The following is a 14,872-nucleotide window of genomic DNA, read 5'->3' as shown; positions in this document are numbered from 1 at the left end:
TGCCGCCTTCCAGCCTTTTCCCATCTTAGCTCTTCACCTGGGAGTTTCTCTGGATAGAGATGGTCTCTTTAAGCCTACAGAATCACAGAATGGTTTGGGTGGGAAGGGACCTGGAAGACCATCCCGTCCCCTCCCCTGCCCTGGGCAGGGACACCTCCCACCAGCCCAGGTGGCTCCAAGCCCCGTCCAACCTGGCCTTGAACCCCTCCAGGGATGGGGCAGCCACAGCTTCTCTGGGCACCCTGGGCCAGGGGCTCACCGCCCTCGGAAGAAGGAATTCCTTCCCCACATCTCATCTCAATCTCCCCTCTTTTGGTTTCAACCCATTCCCAACGTCCCGTGGCTCCCCTCCCTGCTCCAGAGTCCCTCCCCAGCTTTCCCGGAGCCCCTTGAGGGACTGGAAGGGGCTCCAAGGTCTCCGCGGAGCCTTCTCTTCTCCAGGCTGACCCCCCCCAGCTCTCTCAGCCTGTCCTCCCAGCAGAGGGGCTCCAGCCCTCCCAGCAGCTCCGGGGCCTCCTCTGGACCTGTGCACACCTTGCACACGTGTGCGCATCCCATGCACATCCCTGCACACGCACAAACACAAGTGCACACACACGCACACCCCCCCCGGTTACACTGACACACTCCTGGAAGCCGGAGGCCGAGGGGCCAGGCGCTGCCCTCCCCTGCTCCTGGGACCCAGCAGCACAACGCAGTAGCTTTTCCTTTTTAATTAAAAAAAAAAAAAAAAAATCAAATGTACAAAGAGCAGGAAAATTTACAGCTTGTTCGTCTTAAAAAAAAAAGAAGGCTCAACGTCATCAAAAAAGCAGCAGGGGCCAACGCCGGGGGGGGTGCAGCTGGGGAGAAGTGGGGGGGCTCCACCACCGCGGCTGGCCAGGGGGCAGGCGATGGGGTGCCGTCCCCCCCCCAGCACCCAGGGCGGTGGGGAGCGGGGTGGGGAGGTCTGGCGGCGCAGGGTGGGTGCCCATGGGGTCAGCCCATGGAGCCCAGCTGGGATCGGCCTTCCCCATTTTGCAGCTTTGATGGGTCCCAGTTTTTCTTTTTTTTTTCCCTGGGGCGACACCAGTGTCGGCATCCGCCAGCTCCCCCCGTCCCCACCCCACGGCCACGTCCTGCCCTTGGCTCCATGTGTTTGCCCCACGGCCACGTCCCTCCTCTGTGCCACGTCCTTTCCCTGTCCCCGTGTCCTTGCCTCGACCCCCTCTCTCCCCCAAACCCACCTCCTTGCCCCGTCCCACCCCCTTGCTTCCCGGGGCCCGTCCCACCCCGCTGCCCCTCGCCACTACCCCATAATGTTACCTTAACGTTAAAACACACGTATTAAATTAAAAAAAAAAAAAGAAAAAAAACCCTTCACATTCGTATCCCCCTCACACCCCGCTGCTTCTCCACAGTCTCCCCGACCCGCTGGCGGCGTCACGCCGTGTCCCCCGCTGGGACGCGGACCCTGTTGTTATCAGCATCGATGTCCCCATCGAGCTGGAGGCAGCAAGCGCGGGAGCTTTCCTCCTCCTCCTCCTCCTCCTCCGTGGTGGGGACTCCGGGTGCCGGGGGCTCTCCTGTCCCCCCGTTGAGGGGTACCTTCTCCCGGCGCTGGGATGGGGGGCTCTGGGGCGCGCTGCACCCCCGCACCTTGCTCCTGGCTTTGAGCTGGTCGTGGTAGGCGAGGAGGGCCAGGCAGGCGGCAGCGGCCAGCGTCACGGCCAGCAGCACGGTGACGGTGACAAACTGGGGCCAGTAAGACCCGGGTGTGCTGGGGGCTGAGGACAACCCCTCCTCAGCCACCCCATCCGGCTGGGGGGCCGCCCCGCCGGGGTCCTGCAGCTGGTAGTGAGCCACAGTCCACGTGTAGCCGTTCTCGGTGGCCAGGCACTTGTAGGTGCCGACAGTCCCCCGTCGCATGATGACCACCAGCGTGTGGTCGGGCAGCAGCGCCGTGTCCCCCTGGTCCCGACGGCCGTTGGGCTGCTGCCAGCTGTAGGTGGCCAGGGCGGAACGGTGGGGGCACGGCAGGTGGACCACGGCGTTGAGCTGGGGTCTGATGCCTGCGGGGTGCGGAGGGGGAGAGCGGGGTGATGAAGTGCCCCCCCATGTCCTACCTTCCAGATCCCATCCCGCCGTGCCCCCCCATACTCAACTCTCTGCGGCGGGGTCCTCCTGTGTCCCCAAGGCTCGGGGCATGGCCCTCCCACGGTGGCACATGGTGTCTGGGCTCCCCTCCTCGACGTCCTGCACCCACGCGCTCCTGCGGCCGGGAGAGCGGCATCAGCATCCCGGTCCCCTCCGCCGTCCCCCGTCCCGTCCTCATCCCACTCCCTCCCTGGCTCACATGTCCTCGGCAGCGACGGCGGTGCGGGTGGGCTGGCAGGAGCCCTCCAGGCTGTGCCAGGCGCAGTACGGGTCCCGCGCCAGCACGCACTCGGCGCAGCTCCGGTGCAGGCTGCAGTTGGCCAACGGGACTTGGAGGACGCCACCGGAGTAGCCCACGAAGAGGATGCCCTGGGGTGGGAGAGGTGCAGGGCTGAGCCTCCCCCTTGCCCCCCCGTGCCAGGCTGGGGTGGGCTGTTGGGTCATCCCTATCCCCTACCTTCCCCGGAGCCAGCAGTAGGTTCTTCACCGGTTCCGGCGTCTTGAAGAGCTGGATGCTCTCCACGATGTGGGGACCCCCAGGCAGCTCCACCGCTTTGTGCAGGAAACCCTCCGCTGCAGGGGCACAGGGGACATCACCGGTGTTTTAGGGGGACGCGGGAAGGGTAGGAGGGGTGACCAGGTGGCCTGTGTGTACCCCCATGGAAACCCACCTGTGGCCAGGAACATGACACGGTAGGTGGCCCCCGAGACGCCACGAGTCTCGTCCACCACGATGCGCGTGTATGTGACGTCCGTTTTCACCAGCAGCGGCTGCCCCTGGGTGGGTGTCACCTTCCCATCCATCAGGAAATGGTCCTTCATGAAGGTGAGGGCTTTGTCAGAGGAGGGACCCATGTAGCACTGTAGGGAGAGAGGAGTCAGTGCTGGCGGGGGGACACTGAGGTACGGGGACGGGGGGGGACAGGCCACCAGGCGGCCCTGTGCCAGCGTCAGTTGGGTGCAAAAAGGACCACTATCCCCTTCCCATCCCGCTTGCAACGCCACCACCATTTCACCCCAGTGCGAGCACACAGGGTGAACTGGGACAGAAAACCCACTCCTCATGGGGACCAGCATCGTCCCCCAGGAGGGTCTTGGCCCCCGGGGGTGGGCAGTACTCACGCTGCCGGGCCGGGGACTTATGTCGGCGCCGCTGTAGACCGTCCAGCGGGAGCTCTCCTTGTTCAGCTCCTTGTACTTGCCCTCGAAGACCTCCTCCAGAGCCTCCCGGCTGTAGGCACAGACGGCTGCGCTGCCCGCCCTGCCCGCCTGCCTGCAGGGACAGCAAGGTGAGCACGGGGAGGATGCAGGTCCCCGGCGCCCCCGCGACACCCCCGGGTGCTGGGACTCACCACTGCGAGGTGAAGACGGCGTAGAAGTCGGCACCGCCGTCGCGGCGGGGCAGGGCGAAGGCGTGATGGATGACGTTGAAGGGGAAGCGGCCAGGTTGGGAGCACACCAGCTGGGCCTTCAGGAATGTCGTCCACTTCTTCTGCAGCACCTTGTCCCCCCCGACATCGCTCTGCGGGAGGCGGGAGGATGCTCAGCCCCTGGGGTGACAGGGGCTGGGTATCCCCATTGTCCCCCGCCATCGTCCCCCGTCATCGTCCCCCGTCATCGTCCCTGCACCTTGCAGACACGGGCCACCCGCGGCACCAGGAGCCGCTCGAAGAAATCGAACTCGTCGGCCGTCTCCTCGAAGAAGAAGTAGACCTTGTCGTCTCCAGGGATGCTGAAGGAGGCCACGAAGGCGGCGTCGGCTGTGGGGCACAGCCAGGGCAGGTGGGTGAGGAGCTGGGGTGAGGGGGGGGCTGCAGACACCCCCAGCATGGGGAGGGCGAGGCAGGGGGGGGATCCTCCCAGGGACCGTCTCCCCGCTCACCCGAAAGCCAGCGGAGGAAGGCGTCCGTCTTGAGCAGGGTCCGGCTGCCCAGCGAGCGGGAGATGATGGGCTCGTTGCCCTGGAAGTTGTTCATGGTGCCGGCGTAGAGCTCGCCATCTGCTCGGGGACGGGGCAGGGGTGAGCCGCGGCAGGGACCTCCCCCCGCTCCACTCCACCCCGGAGATGGGTGCCCACCCATGGGGGCCACTGGCCTCGTTACTCACCCACCAGCAGGGCCGTGTGGGTGTGCTGGGGGTCAAAGGGGCACTGGCCCTTCCCGTCCAGGAAAGGTTGTCCTCTGCGGCTGGACACCAGCGTGAAGTTCTCCCGGTGCTGTGGGAAAAGGGGAGAAAAAATCAACGGAGGGAGTTAAAGCAAACCCCAAATCTGCAAGAAACGGCTGCGGACTCCCTCTGGCCTGCGGGGAAGCTGCGGGGCTCGGCAAGTGGGGAGACGACTTCACTGTGAAATTTTTGGCCGTGAGGGCGGTGAGCCCCTGGCCCAGGTTGCCCAGAGAAGCTGTGGCTGCCCCATCCCTGGAGGGGTTCAAGGCCAGGTTGGACGGGGCTTGGAGCCACCTGGGCTGATGGGAGGTGTCCCTGCCCAGGGCAGGGGAGGGGACGGGATGGTCTTCAAGGTCCCTTCCCACTCAAACCGTTCCATGGTTCTATGCAACAGAGACACAACACGTCTGGAGACACCCCCTCGTCCCCCTCCTCGGCTGGGGGGACACTCACGATGTAGGTGCAGGCGGGGCTGAAGGCGTAGGTCCCGCAGACGTAGAGGTGGGTCTGGTTCAGGGCCACGAGGACGCGGATGAAGTTGAAGCACTCGGTCTGCGGAGGCCGGGAAAGAGCAAGAGACGGGGGCTGAGCATCCCTGCAGCCCTGCCGGACCCCCCCCAAACCGTGATGCTGTCTCACCTCCTGGCTCTTCTTCTTAAAAGCGCACTCGGAGGTTTTCTCAGCCGTGGGTCCCCACATTATCTGCGGAGGGAAGGGAAAGTGTCCATGGCCGCCGAGCCCGAGAGGGGAAACTGAGGCACAGTGGAGGGCAACTTCCCCCCCCCCCACCTCCCCCCTGCTCCAGCCTCCCCAAAAGCTGCTGCTCACCGAGGCTTTGGCACGGATGCTGCCTGGGGTGCCGACGGCGAGGGCCAGCACCCGGTCCCGTGCCCCCACGTACAGCTCCTCCTCGCTCTCGTGCAGGAGGAAGATGTCGTAATGGGAGACGTTGTCCTGGCTGAAATGGGTCAGGGTCCGGCGGGGGTCCCCTGGCAGGAGCAAAAAGGGGATGATGGGGGCCAAGGGACACACGCGCACGTCCCGGCATCACCGTCAACCCCGGGGCGGATGCGGCGGCAGCTGCCATTGCGGCTTGTGTCACCGCTCACGTAGGAAATGGGGTGCATCGCTTCCCCCACGGCCCCCCCACTGCCATTCCCACTTCCCCTTCAGGTCCCCACCTGACCCCCCCCCCCATCGCCTCCAGGTCGTGCTGCAAGAGCAGGACGTCCCCAAGCTGCTGCCCTCGCCCTCTGATGTCCCTGCGCTGCCCGTAAGAAACGGGGCGCATTTTCCCTTGTTGGGCTGCGAGCTCTGCCCGAGATGCTTTGGGGCCTCAGCCGTGGGGCGTTTTGGGGATGCCGCACCCCAAGGCGGAGGCCTGGGGGGTTACAAGCCCCCACAGTGCCCCCAGGCACAGCTAGGGGGCCGCAGGCTTCTTGTTTGCCCCCCGCCAGCCACCGAAATAGAGAAAAGGAAAAGGGAGATTTTGCAATTCTTGGAACGGCTGCGTGGGGAAAGGGAAGTGGTGGCGTGGGCAGGGGCCTCGGCCAGGCACGGCCCTGCCATGGGGGCACAGACCTCTCCTGCCTGCCCCCCCCGCCGCCCTCCCGCCCCCAAACCCCTTGCTCTGCCACCTGCCATTTGGCTGGACGCAGTGTCCCGTCCCCCCGAGGAGGCAGCTTTTCCCCCCACCCAGGGTGGCCCTGAGCGGATCCCTGGGTGCCGGGGGGGGCGGCTAAAATCGCTCTGCCGGAGCTGGCACCCTGGGGTGCACCCACCTCCCGCTCCAAAAGCCATTTGGGTGCCGACCAGCCCCATTACATCTGCCCCCGCAGCGGCCCCGTAGCCCTTCGCATCGCCCTGCTGCCACCAGCCCCCGTCCCCAGCCCCGTAGCCACCGTCCCACTGCCCCAGCCCGTCGTGGGGCTAATGAGAGGGGCTAATGAGAGGGGCTAACGAGGCGGGGAGGCTGTGATGGAGAGCAGCCCATGGGGCCGCCCTGACGCCGGATGCTCCCCCCTGGGCACGGATGCGCCCCCCTGGGCACGGATGCTGTGCCAAGGTGATGTTGTCCCCCTCCCCAGCCAGCTTGTCCCCATCCCCTCCCCAGCCCGGTGCCGTACTCACCGCTGGGGAAGGCGACGCGGGGCAGGGGCTCGGCGCAGAGCATGGCGGCCGGCATCACCACGCCGCAGAGCAGGCGGAGGGCGGCGGTGGGCATGGCGGGGGGCGGCAGGGATGTAGCCCTCGAGGGTCCCGGCACCATCCCTGCGGGAAGGGCGAGGGTTAGGGCGAGCGCTGCCGGGGCTGCGTGTTACCCAGCGGAAACGAGATGGGGGAAGCCAGCAACCCGGCGCGGGGGGGCCCTGGGTACCCGGCGCCTGAAGCCACACGTGGGCCCCCGAATATGGCTGAGAGCTTCCCGCTGCACAGACGGAGACGTCCCCACACCCTGTGGGGACAGGGTCTCCCCCCCCGGCATGGGGTGTCCAGATGCCCCCGCAGAGCCCCACAGTGCCCGACCCCATCAGGGATTCCCCCGTGCAGCTCCATCAGCGGCCGGAGAATCCAGAAAATTAGTGGGGGGGACCGAGAAACCCCCCTCTTGCAGCTCTTTTTGCAGCTCTTGCTGGAAGCAATGGGGAAAGAGCAACATCTTGAGAAACGGGTGGTCCCCGGGACCCCTTGCAGGTGGCCACCGTGTCCCCAGCGAGTGGCATTACCTCTCCGGCGGGCGAGGACAGAGCTGGCTCACCTCCGGCCCTGGAGCATCGGCACCCGGCAGGCGCCTGGCCCCAGGGGGCTGCGGCCACAAGACCCTCGCGGGCCCATGCCCAGCGCCCGGCCAAGGTCCAGCCGCGCTGCAGGGCTCCCAGCCCGGCTGGTGGCGGGGCTCGCAGTGGCCCGGCCCAGCCCAGCGTGGCCCCGGCGGGGACTACGGGAACCAGAAAGTCCTGCTGGAAGAGGACGAGCCTCAGCAGGTTGGGGCAGCGGGCGCCTGCTCCCGCCTCGCTGCCTTGTGTCCCCGCCGGGAGGGCAGCGAAGCCTGGTGGAGGGAACTGGGATGGGAGCCGGGGTGCTCCCGCTCCTCCGACTGGGGTGCCCGGGGGGGGATGTGGGTGCCAACGGGGTCCCCGGATGCCTGGGTTCTTTTCCTGGCTTCGGGGAAATCTTTAGGGTGAGAGCAAAGCGATGGCGATTCTCCTGCTGACTGTGAGGATCGACAGCGGGTCTGAGCATTGCCCCCCACAACAGCCCCATGGGGCCGAGCATCGCCCCCACAAACAACTACATGGGGCTGAGTGTCGCCCCCACAAACAGCCCCCCAGGGCTGAGCATCACCCCCACAAACAGCTCCATGGGGCTGAGCATCACCCCCACAAACAACTACATGGGACTGTCAGCCACCCAGGGCCGAGCATCGCCCCCACAAACAACCCCATGGGGCTGAGCATCACCCCCACAAACAGCTTCATGGGACTGTCGGCCCCACAAACAGCCCCCCGGGGCTGAGCATCGCCCCCACAACCAACCCCATGGGGCCGAGCATCACCCCCACGAACAACTCCATGGGACTGTTGGCCCCACAAACAGCCCCCTGGGGCTGAGCATCAGCATCGCCCCCACAAAGAACCCCATGGGTCAGAGCATTGCTCCCCACAACCGACCCCACGGGGCTGAGCGTCACCCCCGCAAACTGCCCCCCGGGGCTGAGCACCGCCCCTACAACCAGCCTGTAGCTGTCAGGCTCCACTCCAGGCTGCTTTGGGATGGCCGTGGGCGAGAAACCCACCGAAGCCAAAGCCCTGGTGTCCCCCCAACACCATAGCCACATCGGAGGCACCCCGATAGCCCACTCCTGACGAGGCTGAGGAGCATCCTGCCCTGTTGGCACCTCCTTACCTGCCTCCCCCAGTGCCACCATCCGCCCGCCGGGACACTGAGCCCCGGGAGGGCAGCTCCGTCCCTGCCACCTTGCTTGGCCAGGACAGAAAGCTCCTTGTCAGCCCAGAAACTAGGTTACTCTGCCCCGGATTTCCCACTTGGCGAAGGGTTGGCTGAGAAATGGGGCCGCACGGAGGCTTGGACCGGCCGCATTGTTCTGCCCTGGGCCGGAGCCACCGGGGCCGGCGGAGGGGGAGGAGGGATGGGAAAGAGAGTGGAGGCTCCTCGGCGAGGCTGAAGGCTCGGGGGGCTGGGGAAAGCCCCCGGAGAGGGTTCCCCCCCGATGTGAGCCATCTCTGTGAAGGAAGAGCTGTCTCAAGGCTGCTCCAGCGGCATGGGGAGCCGAAGCTCCGTCACAGCCCTGTCCCTCCTCCTCTCTGGGTCCTCTGGCCAAAGTGGGCTGGGGACACCCGGGGGGGAGACACCGTTACAGCCTCCTGCGTGGGATTTGGCACGTGGAAGCGAGCGTCACCAAGGGCCTCTCAACATTGGGGTGGTTTCATTTTCCCTGGTGCTTTTCGGGTTCACCACGGCTCCATGGGACTCGGTCCCCTGCCCCACTCACTCTCCAGGTCCCCTCCAAGCCGGGGAATACAACGCTGCCGATAAACACACATCATCCCTGGAAAGAGGGGTTTAACCCGCCCCGGGACAGGGCCAGACCCAGACGTGTCACGATGGCGCAGGGCAGACGTGAAGCTGGTGGCCACATTGGCACTGCCGAGACTTTCCCCGTGCCTCAGTTTCCCAAGCGGCTGGGAACTGGGATCCCCCTGCAGCGGGGAAGAGCGTGGTCCTCCTCTGCTGCTTGACCCCAACCCCCTGTCCGTGTCCCCCTCCCCCCGCAGGAGCATCCCTGTGGCGTGCCAGGGTGCAGGGATGCTTCCAACACCCAGGCGTTTATCAGGGACTGGGGCAGCCTGGCTCAGACTGGGGGAGGCTCCTTCGGTCCCCCCCTAGACAAGGAGCAGGAGGGGGTGCGGGGGAGATGGAAAGCGAGGGAGGAGCGGGGGGGGGGGGGTGGGATGCGGTAAGGATACAGGAGGCTGCAGGGGAGGGAGCTGGGGGGGTGGGGGTGGGATTCAGGAGTTGGGGAATGCAAAGGGCGGGATGCGGAGGGTGGGGAGAGATGTGGGGACCGGGGCGGGGGGGGGGGGCGGGCAGAGGAGGTGTGGAGGGACGCAAAGGAGAGCCGGGAGGAAGGAGCGGGGAGGGGGGGACGCGGGAGGGGTGGGATGCGGGGTGGGGGGCGCAGGGCAGCTCCCCCCGGGGTCGGGACCTCGGCCCCCTTTGTCAGCGTCGGGGCTGTCTGGGGAGGGGGGGGGGGGTCCCCAAAGCCCGTCCCCACTATGGCGACTGCCCCCAGCCCCGGCTTTGCCTCCCACCGCCCAGCAGTGACACCCCCCCCCCCCGCCCCGCTCCCCGGCCCCGTTCCGGTCCCGGTGCGGCGGTACCGACCTGTGGCAGCCCCCGGGGCCGGGCGGCCGGGGAGGCCTGGCGGGAGCAGCATCCCTGCGGGGCCACCGGATCCTGCTCCGGTCGCCATGGCTACGGCTTACCTCGGCCGGCTCCGGCTGGCCTCCCCCCCCCCCCCACTTCCCGCTCCCCCCGCAGCCACACACCGACACACGGACCGGCCCGACAGATGGACCCCCGGCCCCTGCACGGGCACGGCTGGGCTCACGCCGCCACGCACAGACCCGCACACACGCGAGAACATGCACATGGACACCCCCCACCCCCCACCCCCTCCAAATCTCCCCCCCCCCCAAGATGGGGATGGAGGCGCACGGGCACAGACACCCCTCTGCACCCACAGTGTCCCGTCAAACACCCCCCCTCGACGCGTTCTGGTGTCCCCAGAGCTGCGCCCTGTCCCTTCGCCCCAGCGTTGCTCCCTGCCATTTGCACCATGGCCCCGCACCCCCATCTCTGCACCCCCGGATCCACACTGCACCCCTGCACCCCCATTTCTGCACCCCCCCTGCCCACACTGCACCCCTGCACCCCCACCTCTGCACCCCCGGATCCACACTGCATCCCTGCACCCCCACCTCTGCACCCCTGGATCCACACTGCAGCCCTGCACCCCCATTTCTGCACCCCCCCTACCCACACTGCAGCCCTGCACCCCCATACCCGCACTGCATCCCTGCACCCCCACCTCTGCACCCCCAAATCCACACTGCATCCCTGCACCCCCATTTCTGCACCCCCGGATCCGCACTGCACCCCTGCACCCCCATTTCTTCACCCCCATATCCACACTGCAGCCCTGCACCCCCACCTCTGCACCCCTGGATCCACACTGCACCCCTGCACCCCCATACCCGCACTGCATCCCTGCACCCCCATTTCTGCACCCCCGGATCCACACTGCATCCCTGCACCCCCATTTCTGCACCCCCATATCCACACTGCAACCCTGCACCCCCATCTCTGCACCCCCAAATCCACACTGCACCCCTGCACCCCCATACCCGCACTGCATGCCTGCACCCCCACCTCTGCATCCCCAAATCCGCACTTCAGCCCTGCACCCCCATCTCTGCACCCCCGGATCCACACTGCACCCCTGCACCCCCATCCCGGCACCCCCTTACCCACACTGCGTCCCCATCCCTGCACCCCGTCTCTGCACCCCCAAATCCACACTGCATCCCTGCATCCCCATCCCTGCACCCCCACCTCTGCACCCCCAAATCCACACTGCAGCCCTGCACCCCCATCTCTGCACCCCCAAATCCACACTGCATCCCTGCACCCCCACCTTTGTACCCCCATATCCACACTGCAGCCCTGCACCCCCATCTCTGCACCTCCGTATCCACACTGCATTCCCAAATCTGTGCTCCATCCCTGCACCCCCATCCCTACACCTGCCCCCCCGCATCCCATCTCTGCACCCCCAAATCCACGCTGCAACCCTGCACCCCCAAATCCACACCACATCTCTACACTCCCATCCCTGCACTCCCAAATCCACCCCCATCCCTGTGCCCCCATCTCTGCACCCCCAAATCCACACTGGATCCCTGCATCCTTGAATCTGCACCCCCATCCCTGCACCCCCATCCCTGCATCCCCAAATCCACACCACATCCCTGCACTCCCATCACTGCACCCCCAAATCCACCTGCTTCCCTGCACCCCCACCCCTGCACCCCCATCCCTGCGCCCTCATCTCTGCACCCCCAAATCCACCTGCATCCCTGCACCCCCACCCCTGCACCCCCATCCCTGCACCCCCAAATCCACACTGGATCCCTGCGTCCTTGAATCTGCGCCCCCACCTCTGCGCCCCTGTCTCAGCCCCCGTTGCCGCTCACGGGTCCCCGATGGTCCCTGGCTCTGGCTGCCCGCTCTCCCTGGCTTTGGGGGGGGTTCCGGGGGGGTGCGTTCGGGGCCCAGCCCTGGCACAACCAGCAGCTGCCAGGCCCCGGTCCCGAGCGGGTCACCTGTGTCCCCACACCCCGCAGCACCCGATGATGGCGGATGGCACTTCCTCCCCATTGGAACTTCCCTTGCCGGGGAGACTGGCCCCGCTGTCGCCGGCAGATCCCACTTCTCCTTCGGAAGCCGCCCTCCTTCCCCTTCCCGGCCGTGTTGCAGCGGGGTGCCCCGAGCCCCGAAACAGGATCCCCCACCACCGACTTCCCTGCACGACCTCAGGCTCGGTGTCACCTCGTCCCCAGCCTGCAACGGCGGAACCGCCCGCGGGGCGCCCGGGAGAGGTGTCGGCCCCGCTGCTTCGCGCACACCGGGGCGCCGCCATCGACACCCCCAAAAGCAGCCAGCCGGGAACGGGCCCGTTCACCCCACGCTGGGGCTACCTGTCCCCCGTCCCCTCCCCGGGGCTGCTCCCCGCTTCCCGCTCCCCGCTTCCCACGGGGCTCGGGAGCCTTTCCCGGGAGTCGTAAGGACCTTGTGCCTCGTGCCTGCCGTCCCGCCGGCACCGGGGGCTTAGTGCAGGGACACGGAGCTGCCCCGGCCCCCTCCCACCCCAAAAGTTGAGCCGCAGCAACCCCCCCGCCCCTGCCTGCTTCCCCCCGAGGGTGCCCCGTGGGGTGTCCCGCAACACGCAGCACCTTGGTGTGCAACCTCGGGGGGCGGCAGCGGGCAGAAACTCACATCTTAAACCACCCTTGGGATTAGCGGGGCGGCCTGACCTTAATCCCACCGGGCACGCGGGGGCCTGGAGGGGGCCAGCGTGGGGCTCGCGGGGCCCCCAGCACCCCTTCGGCCATGTCCCAGCCCGGTAAACCCGGTGGCTGCCAAACGTCGGGGTCAGCCCTGGCTCTACCCCATCCCGGTGATTGCTCCAAGGCTCCCTTGTGCTAGATTTTTTTCCCCCCAAAAGCACAACGGTCCCCAGCACATGCCTCCCCCCCCCCCCCCCCCCCCGGCCATGTTTTGTCTGCTGTGCCCAAACCCCGTTGCTCCCACCCGGTGCAGAGACCCTGACACTCGATGCACAAGTGAGCGAGGCCGAGTCCTGGCCATTTCCCCCTTGGCAGCCTGCTGGGCGGGGGGGGTGGGCCCAGCGGGATGGCAGGAGGAGCTGGAGAAACCGCCCCGACTTGGTGCTTCAGCTGGAGCGGGGCCGGAGATCTGTCACGGGCACCCGTGTGCACGGTCCCCAGGGGCTGCGCGAGGTCCCCGAGGGCCACACACGCTCCCCGTGGGTGGTGCAAGGTCCCCACGGGGCTGTGCAAGGTCCCCACGGGCTGTACGTTGTCCCCATGGGTGGTGCAAGGTCCATATGGGGCTGTGCGAGGTCCCCAAGGGCTGTGCCAGGTCCCCATGGGCTGTACATTGTCCCCATGTGGGGCTGTGTGAGGTCCACATGGGGCTGTGCAAGGTCCCCCTGGGCTATGCAAGGTCCCCATGGGCTGAACATGGTCCCCATGGGGCTGTGCGAGGTCCCCATGGGCCATACATGCTCTCCATGGGTGGTGCAAGGTCCGTATGGGGCTGTGCGAGGTCCCCAAGGGCTGTGTGAGGTCCCCATGGGCTGTACGTTGTCCCCACGGGGCTGGGCAAGGTCCCCACAGGCTGAACATGGTCCCCATGGGGCTGTACATGGTCCCCAAGGGCTGTATATGGTCCCCATGGGGCTGTGCAAGCTCCCCACGGGCCGTACGTGGCCCCCATGGGGCTGTACATGGTCCCCAAGGGCTGTATATGGTCCTCATGGGGCTGTGCAAGGTCCCTATGGGGCTGTACATTGTCCCCATGGGCTGTGCAAGGTCCCCATGGGGCTGTGCAAGGTCCCTATGGGTCTGTACATTGTCCCCATGGGCTGTACATGGTCCCCATGGCACTGTGCAAGGTCCCTATGGGTCTGTACATTGTCCCCATGGGCTGTGCAAGGTCCCCGTGGGGCCGTGCAGGGACCCCACAGGTCGTGTGAGCCGTGGGGCACCGAGGGTGGCAAAGGGACCGACGCCGCCAGCGCAGCCCTTCCCCGGGGTGACCCAGCCCCGCCGTGCCAGGACGCCTGGGTCCCATGGGGGGGACGTGGGGAGGACCCGTGACATGTCCCCTCACCTCCTGACCTTGTTTCTCCCCGTGGCACGGCCAGGCGGGAGCACGAGGTCCCGGCAGCGTCGCCGGCTTCCCCTCGCCGTTCAGTAACCCGCTATTTTGGGCGCAACCTCATGACTTTCGGGGCCCGGCGGCGCGGGGCTCGGGGTCAGGCTGGATTCCCACCCCAGGGCCAGAGGTGGCACAGAGGGGACGCGCGGCAGCTCCTCGGCATCGCCGGCGGCGCGGGGTACCTGTCCCGGTGGCGCTGGCACCCCTGAGCCGGGCAGAGAGACGGTGTGGGGAGGGGGCAAATGGGGCACAGGGAGGGGGTGGCACTGGAGCCAGTGTGTCCCCCGCCACCCACCTCTGAGATCCCCCACCGTAACCCCCCCCGTCCATGGGCCATGGGTACCTCGCTGCGTCCCCCCCAGCCGGCCCAAAGCTGGAAGGTGGCAGCGATGCCCCGGGGACCCCCTTGGCACCCCCTGCCAGCCCTGCTTGCCCCCTAAGTCCGGGGCGATGTGACCCTGTGGGGCTGGGGGGGGGGTGTTGCACCCAGGCACCCAAGCGCTTGGGGGGGCGGGTTACCCCAGGATGGGGGGCACTTACCTGGCTGTGCCTGCGCCCCGGCCGCCCGCCCGCGGTCCCTCACATCGCGGCTCCCAGCGCGGTGCCCGGTAAAGCCGATTACGCGCCGGCTTTACGGCTCTCTCCTTCTCCCCGGCATCGCCTCCCGCCTCGCTCCAGTGCCTGGCACGGCCCCACAGCGGGGGGGACACAGGGGGGGGTCCCCTTGGTGGGGTGCCGGGGTGCCCCACGGTAGGAGCAAACCTGCACTCACTTGGGTGCTGCCCCCCCCGCCCCCCGCCACCCCGGCCAAGTCCACCCCATCCAGGGCAATGTCTGCTCCCCAAAATCCCAGGGGGAGAAAATCTCTGAGCCCTCTCCCCAAATTCCACCCCCTCCCCACCAGCCGGGGGGGGGGGGGGGGCTCCTGGCCCTGCTCAGCACCCCCTCCAGGGCACCCCCCCCCCCGGTGATTCGGGGTGCACGGGCCCACCCCGCTCTCCCCCTCTCCACCGTAGGGCGCGCT

General features: G+C 67.3%; 1 protein-coding gene and 1 pseudogene across 3 annotated transcripts; both read right to left on the bottom strand.

The window, feature by feature from the left end:
* Positions 1 to 697: 697 nt before the first annotated feature.
* On the bottom strand, positions 698 to 12,037 carry SEMA4A (semaphorin 4A). Of its 3 annotated transcripts, none has more exons than XM_074566242.1 (15): positions 11,544 to 12,037; positions 6,433 to 6,573; positions 5,131 to 5,291; positions 4,942 to 5,004; positions 4,756 to 4,854; positions 4,243 to 4,351; positions 4,019 to 4,135; positions 3,766 to 3,896; positions 3,489 to 3,658; positions 3,259 to 3,409; positions 2,808 to 2,997; positions 2,594 to 2,709; positions 2,336 to 2,505; positions 2,145 to 2,251; positions 698 to 2,051 (listed from the first exon to the last, which is right to left on the bottom strand). In XM_074566242.1, exons 1-15 carry the CDS (start codon positions 11,761 to 11,763, stop codon positions 1,423 to 1,425), a joined length of 2,574 nt encoding a protein of 857 aa, XP_074422343.1. In that variant the 5' UTR covers positions 11,764 to 12,037; the 3' UTR covers positions 698 to 1,422. The 3 variants fall into 3 exon arrangements, with proteins under 3 accessions (XP_074422343.1, XP_074422344.1, XP_074422345.1); XM_074566243.1 differs by lacking the exon at positions 11,544 to 12,037 and adding an exon at positions 9,709 to 9,830; XM_074566244.1 differs by lacking the exon at positions 11,544 to 12,037 and adding an exon at positions 8,209 to 8,462.
* LOC141734752 (uncharacterized) lies at positions 6,592 to 7,708 on the bottom strand (annotated as a pseudogene).
* Positions 12,038 to 14,872: the final 2,835 nt, after the last annotated feature.

Source organism: Larus michahellis, chromosome 24 (assembly GCF_964199755.1).
Source record: "Larus michahellis chromosome 24, bLarMic1.1, whole genome shotgun sequence".
Lineage (NCBI taxonomy): Eukaryota > Metazoa > Chordata > Aves > Charadriiformes > Laridae > Larus > Larus michahellis.
This window is presented reverse-complemented; position numbering and strand designations above follow the sequence as displayed.